Source organism: Clupea harengus, chromosome 13, assembly GCF_900700415.2.
Source record: "Clupea harengus chromosome 13, Ch_v2.0.2, whole genome shotgun sequence".
In the NCBI taxonomy this organism is placed as follows: Eukaryota; Metazoa; Chordata; class Actinopteri; order Clupeiformes; family Clupeidae; genus Clupea; species Clupea harengus.
Genome location: NC_045164.1, coordinates 6,302,096 through 6,317,095, shown reverse-complemented (window position 1 = coordinate 6,317,095; position 15,000 = coordinate 6,302,096). Strand labels below are relative to the sequence as shown.

At 47.4% G+C, this 15,000-nt stretch overlaps 1 protein-coding gene across 4 annotated transcripts in view; it reads right to left on the bottom strand.

The window, feature by feature from the left end:
- gbf1 (golgi brefeldin A resistant guanine nucleotide exchange factor 1) overlaps positions 1-15,000 on the bottom strand; it is an 84,196-nt gene that overhangs the window by 15,811 nt on the left and 53,385 nt on the right. For 2 of the 4 annotated variants that reach the window (XM_031579168.2, XM_031579169.2), the window contains exons 5-20: positions 12,463-12,581; positions 11,730-11,838; positions 10,996-11,056; positions 8,669-8,723; positions 6,400-6,435; positions 4,989-5,124; positions 4,612-4,793; positions 4,293-4,452; positions 3,906-4,117; positions 3,380-3,478; positions 2,771-2,965; positions 2,115-2,307; positions 1,794-1,931; positions 1,444-1,532; positions 808-1,010; positions 426-549 (exon numbers count right to left, since the gene is read on the bottom strand). In XM_031579168.2, the coding sequence (XP_031435028.1) occupies positions 426-549; positions 808-1,010; positions 1,444-1,532; positions 1,794-1,931; positions 2,115-2,307; positions 2,771-2,965; positions 3,380-3,478; positions 3,906-4,117; positions 4,293-4,452; positions 4,612-4,793; positions 4,989-5,124; positions 6,400-6,435; positions 8,669-8,723; positions 10,996-11,056; positions 11,730-11,838; positions 12,463-12,581 (2,111 nt within the window). The remainder of the gene's footprint in view (positions 1-425; positions 550-807; positions 1,011-1,443; positions 1,533-1,793; positions 1,932-2,114; positions 2,308-2,770; positions 2,966-3,379; positions 3,479-3,905; positions 4,118-4,292; positions 4,453-4,611; positions 4,794-4,988; positions 5,125-6,399; positions 6,436-8,668; positions 8,724-10,995; positions 11,057-11,729; positions 11,839-12,462; positions 12,582-15,000) is intronic. The other 2 variants (XM_031579170.2, XM_031579171.2) reach the window with 1 other exon arrangement.

The following is a 15,000-nucleotide window of genomic DNA, read 5'->3' as shown; positions in this document are numbered from 1 at the left end:
TTTAGGCCGGCCAATGTTTCTGTCACCTTGGGTTGCTGGCGGGGTCGCTTGCTTATGTCACTTACACACATACACATTTACTGATTACCTGGGTGAGTAATGACTGAATGCTGCTCCTAGGCTGACGGGCACACACACACACAAACACAGACACACACACAAGCACACACTTCCCCTGTGCTAATTACCTGATGATAGGAGCAGCTGGTGTCTAGGATTGACTGACTGTGTTGTAATGGAAGGAGCGTGTGTGTGTGTATGTGTATGTTTTTCCACTTCACTTTTCAGTAGTGGCCATATGTGCCACTGTGTCTTCGTGTGACTTTATTTTTCCACTCTGTGCAGGTAAAAAAAACATTCAAGTGCATGACATGTCATTTGGTGAGCCTGTGTGTGTGTGTGTGTGCGTGTGCGTCCTGACTCACATGCCAGTTGACAGTGAAGGTTTCTAGGAGGCGATGAATGACTGGAGCTTCTCCAGGGAGCCGGAAGGCCTCCAGATACAAACGCAAGGCCTCGTCTATACGCGAGCCCTGGAACTGAAACGTACTGCAGACAGAGAGAAGAGGCAGCGAATAAAAGAGGCAGAAGGGGGGGGGGGAGAGGTAGAGGGAGAAAGAGAAGAAAGTTAGTCATTCAATATTTGGAATATTTTTTGTATACAGTATTTCACAAACAGATTGCCACATAAGAAGCCCAGGCAACACTACATAAATGCTCTACTCAAACTTGTGTGTCTACTGGATCTGTTTGTGTGTGTGTGTGTGTGTGTGTGTGTGTGTGTATATGAAAGTTGGCCCCTCTCACTTGACAAAGCTGTCGAGCAGCTCCATGTGCATGCGGTCGCTGACGATTTCTCCGATCATCTTCTTGTCGAGGCGGGGGTTCTCCCGGAGCCACTGGGCCACCTCGGTGTTGTCCATAGGGCTGCTCAACAGACCCTTCTCCTGCAGGAACTGGATGCCCTTCTTATGCTTCTGGTTAAAAAGCTCTGTACCTGTGATCAGGAGCTGCACACACACACGACAGAAAGATATACAAACACACACACACACACACACACACACACACACACAGACACACAGACAGACAGACAGACAGACAGACAGACAGACAGACAGACAGACAGACAGACAGACAGACAGACAGACAGACAGACACGCGCGACAAAAAGATATACAAACAAAGACACAGAAAGATATACAAAACACAGTCACAGACACGACAGAAGGGTATACAAACAGACACACACCCAACCACGCGCGCGCGCGCACACACACACCAGAAAGAAATACAAAAACAGACACACACACAGACACACACAGACAACCGGTTTAAGTGTAGTTCAACACAGAATACAATTTTAGCTCATTATTATTATTATTATTTCCACTGCAGTTCTGTCTGGGTATGTGCGTGTGTGTATGTTGCATGCGTGTGTACCTTCTTCTTGTTCTTGATGTCGTTGAGTTCCTGGGAGTCTGGCAGATAGCTAGAGAACCTCTGTGGCTTCTTGGGGGATTTCTTCTCAGCTGAGGACAAGAGGTTTGAAAGGCTGTCAGATAAAACAGTGGACTAGTGGTGTATCCCCTACCTTCTGAGTGTGAGTGAATGAGAACATCAGGGAAGGAGTTTGTATGTATCTATATGTTTCTGCATGTGTGTGTGTGCCTGTATGTGTTACCGGTATGCATCTCCTCCTTGTCTGAACTGTGTATCCTCTATTTTCTGAGTGTGCGTGTTAATGAGAGAGTGTGTGTGTGTGTGTGTGTGTGTGTTTATGTATGCGTTACCGGGATCCGTCTCCTCCTGGTCTTGTCGGCCCAGTCTCATTTTTTCTGCCATCAGGTAGCCACTAGTGGGTGGGCAAATGGGCGTGGTTTCAGACTCTGCTGTGTGGCCATTGGTGCAGCCTGTCGGAGTATCGTCCACTTCATAGTAGACAAAACCACACAGGTTGTTAACACAATACTAAATAACTGTTCAACCAAAAGATTCAGTATGGACTCTGGGACCGGTCTAGCAGTCCAAGACCATGTAGATCATTTCTTTTTTTTATGAATGATGAGTTGGTGTCGTCACTAATCACTAATGAAGATCAGGGAGGATGTTACCTGTCATGGTGTCAGTGCTCGCACTGACTGATCCCTCCCCCTCAGCCGTGATCGTCTCCGATTGGTCCTGCTGGGAAGCGCTGTTAAGCACCTTCGCTTGGCAGTGGGCCTCGGTGCTGTCAATCACGGTAAGCAGCGCCTCCAGAGACAGAAGGTGTGTGGTGTAGAGTTGGCCAGACACTGGGAAGGCATTCTGCAACACAACCATTCACAGCATACTGACTTTTAATTAAGCGCTAATTAACACTCAATACCAATTTAGCAGTAAACGTCTCTCTGTGTGTGTGTGTGTGTGTGTGTGTGTGTGTGTGTGTGTCTCTCTCTCAGTCACACACACACACACACACACACGAGAACCACTTAACAAGGTCCTTGAACCGGTTGGAGCAGCAGGGCTGTCATACACTGCACAGATAGAGTTTCAAGCGTGTGCATTCACATACACACATGCACATCAATAGACACACGCACAAATACTCAGACACATTACTGACAGACAGATACGCACAGGCACCCACACAAAAACACACACGCATCCACACATGCACTAACACATCCTTATCTCCGAGACCAGCTTGGTGAGGTCACACAGATACACGCGCAAATCCCTACCGTACCGAGAACACACACACACACACACACACACACACACACACCTTGGAGAGAAGCTTGGTGAGATCTTCAAACATGTTGGAGCAGTAGAAGTCGCAGTCATAGTTGATATAAAGCTCCGTGACGAAGCTGGGTATCCTCCAGAGCTGCACCACAGCCTCCAGGGCCATCTCCTTCATCTCGTAGGGCAGCTTCGGGTTCTCCGACGTTATGATGTCCATCAGCTTCTTCAGGTACATCTTCAGGACAAACATGGAAACGATGACGAGACAGTACAATAGAAATCAACAGCTCAATCAGTTCATTCAGCTGTGTCTGAGGGAGGCCAGGGAGACAATGAGAGACATTACAAAATAAGTTTATTCAGGCTGCACACACATTAACTATCCATTTGCAATTATCTGTTGTTTACCCATAATGGCAATGTGAGTTTGTGTGTATGTGTGTGTGTGTGTGTGTGTGTGTGTGTTTGTTTACGTATGTGGTGAGCAAGGTGAGGTTAATATGGCGCTGCTAAAACCTAGAAGGTTTGACTACCTTTTGTTTAATGCATGTCTGCACAATGAATGCAACCTGATCTGGGCTCTTTGGAATAGTAAAGATTGTGTGTGTGTGTGTGTGTGTGTGTGTGTGTGTTGATAGGTGGTGTGTACCTCGAGCTGGAACTTCAGGTGTCCCCTCATGCTCTCGAGGAGCAGGAAACACACACGGATGGAGGCAGCATACAGGTTGATACGGTCCACACTGAGCAACTGCAGGAGGGAGAGAGGGGGAGAGGAGGAGGACGAAAGAGGAAGATGGAGAGAGGGAGAAGAGGTGAAAAAAAAGAAAAGAAAAGAAACTTTTACTTTAAAACATTTCCAGGATTAGGGATTGTTGTGGTTGTGGGGCAACAAAACTTGCCTTTGACCAGTGAATACTGCGTCTGTTGGGTGTGGGTGTGTGTGTGTGTGTGTGTGTGTGTGTGTGTGTGTTTATGTACATGGGTGTGCATGTCTCTAAGTTGTAGGTGCTTGCAGAGCTCATCTTTTTCGAGTAAAGGTAGTGTCTAGTAGGGGGCGGTGTACGTACGTACGTACGTACGTTTGTGTGTGTGTTTGTGTGTGTGTGTGTGTGTGTGTGTGTGTGTGTGTGTGTGTGTGTGTGTGTGTGTGTGTGTGTGTGTGTGTGTGTGTGTACCTGGAATAGATGTCTGCAGAGCTCATCTTTGACCAGGACGAGCAGTGACTGGTAGGGGGCGAGCTGTGCGGCCTCCAGAGCCACTGTGATCAGCTGCAAGCCCATGTGCATCATGACGTCCGAGTTGTGTCGGTCGTGCGGATTTGTCAGAGAGATCAGGAAGCGGAAGAGCTCCCTCAGACAGGGCAGCCCGTAGGGAATCAACGCTGCACCTACACACACACACACACACACACTTAATACACTCTTTAATCCATAAGGGCACAGTGCATTCAATTAACAGGGTCCCCTTTTCAATGCATTTAATTGTGGCATCATGGTTAGGATTCATGGCTGAATATTCTAACTGTGTGTGTTCCTTTTCGCCCTCCTCCCCTCAGGCCTCACCCTCTCTCTGAGTGGACTGGGTGAAGCGGACCCCTCGCGGGTTCACATAGTCCATGTCGTGGACCGAGGCGGAGTCCGACTGATCAGCCACGGAGTCCCGGTCCTCCAGAACCTCAGGGATGGACTCTACTGAGGCTGACTGGGCCCGTTCCACAGCACACTACAACACACAGACAAACAATCAGAGTCCTGCACATACACACCATAAACCTGATCTGGCTCTGGTACATTTCAGAGACTACACAACAACTCTCAAACCATAGTATAGTAAGTCCATTTCACACTACACACACACACACACACACACACACACACACACCTCGAGTGCACTGGACTCTGAGGCAGAGGGGCTGAGGGGTGTGGTTGCCTGGTCCAGATCTGAGAGGTCCTCTCTGGATGTGGTCTTGGAGCCCGAGTCCAGACCGCTGTCTGTGGTGGGGCTGGAGATGGACGAGGGCATGCTGTCTGACACCGTCAGACCCGACAGATGCTGGTCTAAACCTGTCAAAAAATGTGACATTAGAAGGTGGTGTAGGTGTAATTCTGGTCAAACTAGTTATAAAGTTATAACCTCTGTTATAAGATCTAATTGCAAGGTTAGCTCTGAGGGGTTATAACCTCCATTATAAGAGCTAACTTAGGACTATGGTTTTACCTGATTGGTTGTTGCTAAGGGAGACAGCTCTAAGGTCTTACCTGATTGGTAGGAGGAAACTGACTGGGCGTCAACTGGTCCTGACGAGCTGCGGACCATGTGACGAGGGGGGTGGGGGGAACGCTTCTGCTTCTTCCATTTAGACGACTCACTCATCCCACCTGCACGCATCTTCAACTGCAGCGCACGCACACACAAATACAAACAAGACACAATTAACAGTCATTAAAATACGCTTTCGATTCCATTCTTCCATTGCACTCCACATGCGCAACCTCACGCCCTACATAGTGACACCACACTGGGTTCGCATCATCTGCCAATCCCAGAACATGGGACGGAACTGAAGGCACCAGGTGAATGGTTACGACAGACAGGTGAAGAGCAATAGAACACAAAGCTTAGCAGCATACACACGCGTGCGCGCGCACGCACACACACACACACAAACATTCGCACACACACACATACGGAAAAACGCGCACGCAAACACATACGTGCAGGCACACACATACACGCAAACACACACACGCGCGCAAACACACACACGCGCGCGCGCAAACACACACACGCGCGCAAACACATACGCGCACGCACACACACACGCGCACGCACACACACACGCGCACGCACACACACATACACGCGCACACATACGCACACGCACGTATATACGCGCACACACGTATATACGCGCACGCACACAATCAATCAATCAATCAATCAATCAGTCTTTCTATAATTGATTAGCATTGCAAGTGTGGAGTGAGATGTGTGGTTGCTAGTGGTGCACCCAGGCATAAGAAATGTCTACTCACCTACTACACCCACCTACTTACTCACTGTAAACTGTGACACAAAGATCTAAGACACACAGCACGTCCTTACAGAGCTTCCATATGCTGCACAAGGCAGCGCCATTCTAAACAAACAGAGGTTTCTTCGTGTGACCTAGGAGCACTAGTTTGATCTCTACACTCAGGGTTGCTCTCAACTAGTTTACACTGTGTAGACACTTGACATACTGGAATTCAACCGACTGAAGTGAGCTGATTATATCACCATCATATGGATTAACCACATTTGTTTTTCCCACCGTCTACACCCACAAATTCCACTACCTTCCATTTCGTTTCTCATGCAACAGCAGTCTGTTTAAAAATGTTTAAAAAAATCTGAGAAGCAGTGTGTGTGTATGTGTGTGTGTGTGTATCAGCAGCCTAAGTAAGGAAGAGAGAGAGACAGACAGGGGAGGGAGAGAGAGGGCGAGAGAGAGAGCTAGAGAGAGGGAGAGAGGGAGGGAGACAGAGAGAGAGAGAGCGAGAGAGAGAAAGAGGGAGGGAGAGGGAGAGAGAAAAGGGAGAGAGAGAGGGCGAGAGAGGGTGGGAGGGAAAGAGAGAGAGAGTAGAAAAAGAGAAGCTCTGGTCTTTGACTTCAGCAATGTCTCCTTACCTGTACTCGTTTGTTTTTCCATAAGATATTGTAAGCCTCAGGAAAGAAGGGGCAGGCGGTAGGATTAGTGAAGGGATACTTGTTACACACTCTCACACACACACACACACACACACCCACCGCTTCAAGCATAACCACAGGGCATACACACACACTTACACCATCCAATCATGCAATAAAACACCATGCACAGCAGACAAGCACACCGTGCTGCGACCACAACAAATACAGTGCTGCACATGTCCATAGCATCATGCAGCTCCCTTAGAGAGACACACACACACACACACACACACACACACATGTACATACACACACACACACACACAAACACGTACGCACGCACACACACACACACACACACACACACATCTGGTGGAGTGCTCCCCACCTGCTAATATAATCTTTAAATGATGAGACTCAAATCACAGAAAAGATGAGGAGAACAGACACGCAGCAGACCCACTACAGTGAAACACACACATTAAAAAAAACGCTCCACTTTTATTCGGTCAACACAAAGCTGTGGTTACTGATCTTTTATGCCAACATCATTGGAATACATCCTAAGCCTTTGTCCACTATCCTTCATACATTTATTAATGCTGCGATAGTTGACACTTTTTTTCTTCGCATACCTAAGCCTATAGTCAGTCTATATAAATATATAACAAAATATCGCTTTAGGACTCCCCTTGTGCTGTTGTCAACGACACTGTCAAAATGGTCTTGTGTATTGACCAAAGACACTTCCAAGAACACAAGCATCCATATCTGAAAATTAGTTTGCATACACACCACACACCAGAGGGAAGGGTGGACTTGTATGGTGGCATTGGTCCGATGGACCACACTTTAAATGGACATGCAAGTCCACTCCACATCAGTTGAACCATGCATCTTCAGTTAGCAATATGTTGATTACGCAACAACCAGAGAGACATTCAAAGATGACAATGGGAAATGAGGAGAATGTGTGTTAGACATGAAGACGCTCAAGCCTCCATTTCAGAGGGTGCAAACTCACACATCCCACCAAGCAGCCCACACTGGAATGGACTGGACCCAGATCAGACAAATCTGAGACAGACTATGATCAGACTAGGACCAGACTAGCATTAGGCCAGGGCCAGACTATGAACAGACTAGAATCAGACTAGCATTAGGCCAGGGCTAGATTAGGGCCAGACCAGGGTTGAACTAGGAACGTACTAGGGCTATATCAGGGTCACATCTGTGCCACAGTCAGCTGCAATCTAAGACATAATCTTCCTGGGATAAAAGAAACAAAAGCATCCTTTAAGTTCCACCACTTTTCCAATAATGTGAACTATGGAGGTTGTGAGAAGGTTAGAAATGTTGCGGCCTCTTGAAGAAAAACCGAGCACAGATTCACATTCAAACAGCGGCATGCATCCACCCCCAGCGCCCAGCTAGGCATGCTACTCTCAGCATTTCAATGCATTAGCAGTGGACTGGTCACACAGAGTGACCAGTGACCAGGACCCAGAGCCCAGTGCAAATGAGCAGTACCCTCTCTAGGCCTGTCTGATTGGTGGTCTTACGCTGCTCTGCACCAATCACATCGTGAGGCTCCAGGATACAGCCTGGGATCTGAAAGGATTGTGGGGGGGGGGGGGGGGGGGGGACAGAGGAAACTGAGTGAGAGAGGGGTCTCAAGGGGGGGGGGGGATAATTCTTCTCAGAACGCTTGTGTGTGTTCGCAAACATTCGCAGTGAACTCAAAACAAACTAAAAACTATTATTTAAAACGTTGGCAAATGACCATTTTAAAACGCACCTCAGATCTGTAAAGAGTCTGGGCCAGGCCTGTTCCAGAGTCAGTTTCTACCGAAGGCCGGACAGACACTGAACATCTTCTCGATAAACAACAAACCGATCTGACTGGGCCGACTGAATCGGGGCTACAATCGGGACAAATTCATGCAGTGTCTGTCCGGCCTCAGTGGAGAAGTCAGCAAATATGTTTCGAACACAGCCCTGCCTTAGGGTGAAGCCGTCTGCTGCACTAGAAGACTGAACTCGACAAAAACTCAAAGCACAGCGACTGATGATGAACAGCCTATTTAACCAATCGGAGCAGAGCATGAGGATGACTGACGGGACAGCTGATGAAGATGATGACAGGCGGTGGTAAGGGGGGGGGGGGGCAGGAAGAAGAGAAGGATGGACAGAACAGAAAGAAAATAACACAGGAAGATGACTGGAAATGTCCAACTGGAGCTTTGTTCTGGTCATGTTTTCTTACCTTCTTCATGTTGGCCCCTACAAAGCTTTTGGCCTCTTCTTTAAACTGGGGTAATCTGAGGGTAGGGAGAAAACCATGACATCAACGACATACTCATTCAAAGGGGTTAATGCAAGATAAATAAAAAAAAATCAGGTCCTGAAATTTCTAGTGTCTAGTTAGATGCTAGTTTTCCATTAAGTGGTGGTTGCGACTTTAAAACGTTCTGTGATTCTAACGTTTAGAGTCAACACACCACTTATTTTGAGCCTTGAGGGTGGCTATGGTGCTACAGCCTTAATTTACACCTGACACAGCAAAACAATTCACTGGAGACCCTGCTGTACCCTGCGAGGAGAGTGCCGCTGCTCATTGTGTGCTGGGGAGCACAACTCTTACCCCTGTCTGGCCCTGCTTAGAGTCTCCTTAGAAATGTGCAAACCAAATCTTAACTCATCGAATATTGATGTGTGTGTGTGAGTGAGCGAGGGAATGACTGCGTGTGTGAGTGTGTGTGTGTGTGTGAGAGAGAGTGTGATTGCAGGTGTTACACTTTGCTTGCCGACTTAAAATCACCGCTAAGACCTTTCTCCTCTGTGTGGGGTTTTGTGGCGTTTAATTTCGGGGTGTTTGTGTGGCTGCGTTTTGTCCGAACAATCACAGCAGCCTAGCGGCTTTACAGAGCGGGGTGAAACAGCTGCCGGTAAACAAAATCCACCACACAGCCAAACAAACAAACAAAGCTGGAGAAAATTAATTTGGGGAGTCTACACAGCGGAGGTGCGTGGGACTAAGCCATGTCAGAGGGCTGATATCTCTGTTGCTGGAGGCCGGTGACCCCTGAACTTTGACCCCTGATCCCAGTTTGTGGGAAGGAGCGGAAGGGGGGAAAGATGATGTGACTTGATGTTCATACAAACTAGGAGGCTCGCATGGGGAGGAGTGTGGACACTTGGGCTTTGTGACGGATGAGGTTCCACACACACACACACTCACACTGAGAGAGATGTCAGGAGGTCCTGGTAACTTGGCAGTAATTGAGTTGCGTCTTGCGCGCTGCGTTATTGGATGATCTGTGAGTCCAACAGATTAAGATGGCTAATACTCTCAGCAGGCCGTTTGAGCGCTACTGAGCACTTCACCCCATCAACTCATCATTTAACACACATAGACAGAAACAATGACACACACACACACACACACACACACACACACACACACACACAACGAGCCTGGCTCTTTCACATCTTTATTTCGAGGGATATTTGAAGAGTAGGGTCCTGGGCCACAGACCACAGGCCCACAGGAGTGTGGGGGTGTGTGTATGCTTCTTTCTCACTCTCTCAACCTCACAGAGGTAGAAATGGAAAATCTGGTTATTAAGGTTTTAATATCACACTCAACCCAACAAGAGAATACACACCCATGTAGACCAGGAAAGCACACTCTGACACACACACACACAGTAGGCAGAGCAATCTTAATAATAATAATAGTCATTACTCCATATCTCAGCTATACTGAGTAGGGAACACAAAATATATAATTTTGTTGTTAATTGTTACTGTTGGTCAATACCTAAATGAACCGTGTCAGTCCTATTAAAGGAAATGCATTTAGGAGTTCTAACCCTCCATGCGGCTATGAGGTGGCTTTGGGGGGGAAACGCTGTGTTAACTGGTGCTTTGCAATAAACTCAACTCAGCACATTCTTTTTATTCTCTCATTGGTCCCACTGGCAACAGTAGGGTCTGGGATTGGCTAGCCTGACCCATAATCCCCGCCCTGTGGTCATGGCCCAGTCCAGGTGGCTTGTGGGCATGGAGTGGGGAGTAATCTGCTAATTGCGGGTGTCTAATGGTGAGAGTAACTCAACCCTGTAGAGCAGATTTAACCTACGGCTGCTCACGTTACAACCCGCTGATTAAAACAGCCTGGACAATAAGGACACGTCCGCCTCTCTCTTTCCCAGTCTCTCCATCTCTCAATCTTTGTCCGTCTTTCAATCTCTCCATTTGTCTCTGAATCCTATCTCTCCATTCTGGTAGCTTACACCTGTGCTCTCTCTAAAAAAAAAAGCAAAACTCCATCAAATATTCTCTCTCTCTCTCTCTCTCTCTCTCTCTCTCTCTCTCTCTCTCTCTCTTTCTCTCTCTCTCTCTCTCTCTCTCTCTCTCTCTCTCTCTCTTTCTCTCTTTCTCTCTCTCTCTCTCTCTCTCTCTCTCTCTCTCTCTCTCTCTCTCTCTCTCTCTCTCTCTCTCTCTCTCTTCCACCCTTCCCCCATCCATCTCCTCCTAATCCCTCGCTCTCTCTTTTCTTCTACTCCATTTCCATCACTTTGTGCTCACCTGGAGAAGAGCAGCTGCACCATGTCCACCAGTGTGTGTTCTGCTGACTTCCTCAGGAGCTCTGTTTAGGTGTGTGTTTCGGAAGGGGGTAGGGGCAAAAGAAAAACAAAAAAACAGGAGGAGGTGCCATTAGTATCTGTATGTGAACACATGCCTGACAGTCTGCGGTCTTCAATATCAATGTGTGCAGTAGACTTGTTAAATAAATCTAGCACTATATAAGAGTCCACTCTCCACAGCTTCTGAAAAAAAAACACAGATGCATGTGTGCCTGATTACATCTCAAAAGATGATCAATTAATGTCCCGTCGTCTTAAGTGGCCATCATTGGGCTTTTCCGTATTCCTATGGTCATTCATGTGACCTCAGTCTCACCCTGACCTCGGAGCTGAACTAATCATCTGATCATCAGATCATGAGTCCATGCTATTCCAGCTCCCTCTGGTCTTCGTGTCAGATGTCTGAGCAGCTCTCGGTAGGATTCAGGCCAATGATTGGAAAGGGAAAGCCCATACATTTATGGGTTCATCCTCCTCTTTGACTTTCAAGCAAGTCATGCCCAATGTGAACAATCTATTGGCCCGTGCTATTGGAAGGCCCTGGGAGAGCACTGAGGTCTTTACCTTAACAGTGCCCAGACATCAATCCAAATCTGTTTGTGTGTGCCCACATATACATATATTTATGTGCGTGCATGTGTGTGTGTGTGTGTGTGTGTGTGTGTGTGTGCTCACCGCTGAGTCTCATCTCAAAGCAGATCCTGAAGCATGACTGCATGATCTCACACACAGACTCATTGGTCAGATGGGCTCCAACAGGCGTCAGCAGCAGTGTCCTCAGAACCTGTCACACACACACAGAATAGCACAGATCAAACCCTAATTCCACACACACACACACACACACACACATCCAAATACCACACACACACACACACACAGACAGACACACACACACACACACACACACACACACACACACATCCAAATACCACACACACACACACACAAATGGCTGTAGCGTCTCTGCGGTGGGAACTGAGCAGAGTCTATTCCTGGGCTGGGAGATGAGAGAGGGGCGTGCAGATGAAAGACATGCCTGACGCGCCCCAGCTCAGACACTGGGCAGGTGCCACACACACGGCCCGCTACACACTTTAACCTTCAGAACACCCACTCACTACTACTGGACCTGTGTGTGTGTGTGTGTGTGTGTGTGTGTGTGTGTGTGTGTGTGTGCGCGAGTCAGTCACCGGCAACTGGGTGTGTGCATATTTGTGATGGTGTGTATCAGAAATACAACCTTTGGGAGTGAGTCAGTGTGAATGTGTGTGTGTGTGTGTGTGTGTGTGTGTGTGTGTGTGTGTGTGTGTGTGTGTGTGTGTGTGTGTGTGTGTGTGTGTGTGTGTGTGTGTATCTATACAATGATGTGTGGAGGAGAGATAAAGGGAGTGTGTGTGCTTGTTACCTGAAGGATCTTCATCAGCACCACCTCGTCACTGGCGGGGTCAGTCCCAACGAAGCGTGCGTGTGTGACGGCGTCAGCCATGTTCTCAATGCCCTCTGCTGCCCCTTCATGATTGGAGTCTAGGGTGAGAGGGAGAAACCATGGCAACCATTACCATCACAACACGCTCTCACTATGACAACAGAAGAGTGCTCACTATACAAGCCTAAAACAACAGGGTAATTTTTCTCCTGCTGGTTCACGATAACACAGACATGGTGTACCAACCTGTGTGTTTGCGTGTTTGTGTGTGTGTGTGTGTGTGTGTGTGTGTGTGTGTGTGTGTGTGTGTGTGTGTGTGTGTGTGTGTGTGTGTGTGTGTGTGTGTGTGTGTGTGTGTGTGTGTGTGCTGGGCTAGCTCGACCCCATGAAAATGTACTGTCCTGGCTATTGTAAACAAAAGTTTTATACTGGTAATGTTAAAGCTTAAAACAATACTGTAAGCTGAGATCAAATGTTGGTGAAAGTGCTCTTCTCTCAGCTACAGTCTGTAGTCTGTGGTCAACTCTGCAGTCCCACTGCTGCCACTGTGTCCAGCATGGATGACTGACTTTCTACCACTTTCGATGCCTATCTCTCTCTCTCCCTCCCTCTCTATCTATCCATCCTCCCCCTCCCCCGATGGAGCTCTTGAACCCCCCCCCCACCCCCCTGTTTAATCAGCAGATGTGTCTTTTGTGCGGGGCTGGGGGAGGGGGGTTGGAGTAGGGTGGGTTGGTCGGCTGCGGTGCCAGGGAAACGCGCCGTGCTGTTTTGAAACCGGAGGAGGCTCAGATAGCACAGACAAGTCAGAGCTGTTTTGCTTTCCCACAGCTCTAAACCCCTGCATTTTCATTAGCTAACAGTCACACGCACACGCACACACACACACACACACACACACACACACACTCAGAAACTCAAGCATTACACGCTCACAATAATAGTGTAGACACAAACATACACACTCTTCTATACCAGACACAGACAGTCTTTTTACACATTAAACAAGTGCATGCTAATGTAAGCAGTATGAATGTATGTATGAGTGTGTGTTTGTATGTGTGTGTGACAGATCACATTACAGCTGCGGACTCAGTAGAAAGCAGAATAAAAAAGGGAGGATCACAATAAAGATGCGATGCCAATAAAAACTCATCACCATGGAGACCAGAGCTACGGGCTTTCCGTCTAAACATGAAAAGCATTCTGGGGGCCTAATCCCCTTCTTACTAGAGCCTGGGGAGAGTGTGGATGGGACAGAGAGTGAGAGGCAGGGAGAGAGAGAGTTCATATGAAGGGGAGTGGAAGAGAGAAAGAGAATGTGTGTGTGTGTTTGTATGAGAGTGACAGGGAGGGAGGGAGGGAGAGAGTTTCTGAGAGGGGGGGTGGCTGTGTGTGTGTGTGTGTGTGTGTGTGTGTGTGTGTGTGTGTGTGTGGGTGGAAGGATAGAATAAGTGGATACAGAGAATAAAAAGTGTACGCATGAGTGCAGAATTCGAAATTTTATAGCAAAGAGTAAAGAGTCTGCTGTGACAGAGAGAGAGAGCGTGAAAAACAAAGGCAGCTTGAACAGCTGTTCTGTAGTAAGCTGTAAAAAAAAGCACATTCAAGCACTGTGCTGTAATCAAACACTGTTAGGCAGAGCTAGAGTGAGAGAGCTAGCGAGCGAGAGAGAGCGAGAGAGCGCGAGTGAGAGAGAGAGAGCGAGAGAGAGCGAGCTAGAGAGCGAGAGAAAGAGATCAAGAATTACCAATCACCAAAGCAATCACCAATTTCATCCCCACTACTTTACAACTGAAAATAAAATCCCACTACAATGAATACATTCTCTAAGTGCTTAGTCCCACATTTACAGATGAAACTCATACTGATACAAACTGATACTCAAAAGTTGTGAAAGTTGTGTGCACGAGACCTATCCTTTGATGACCAGTCAGATATCACCTTTATCCCAGAACAGGCTAGCCTACGTCTAAAATGCATGCTTTTCAATCGAATGTCAGACAAATGTCTTCCTGGCGTTATAAGGGGGAGGTTTTAAACCGTTCTATCAGAGTTTCTAAGTATTGTTCTTAGCAGTTTTGGCTTGGTTTGCCAAGCGCAATGAAAAGAAAGTGTTACTGCACTAAAAGTGTCTAAAAATGACAGCAACTAATATATGATATACATGGTTAACCTTCAGCGGTTTATCATCATTAAGCTTTGCTGTGTTTGCTTTGCTGTGGTGGTCTGGTGACGTGTGCATAGCACGCTAGTTACATAGATGTTTGGATGAAAATATGCACCAGGTGAGTTATTTTGTTGCTAGGTGCATAGCGTTGTGAAGTTAAGAGTCTCGGCTGCAAAGTGCGCAGGACTTAATGTTTGGCCGTCATCCATGGACATAAACTTGGAAAAGCACAGGTGTTTATTAATGTGCTTCCTGCTAGGTGACTTTATAACCAAGAATATAATTATGTGCACATTCCTGCACTAAACTCGAACCCACACCAACCATCAGACAGCGGAGATGAGGGA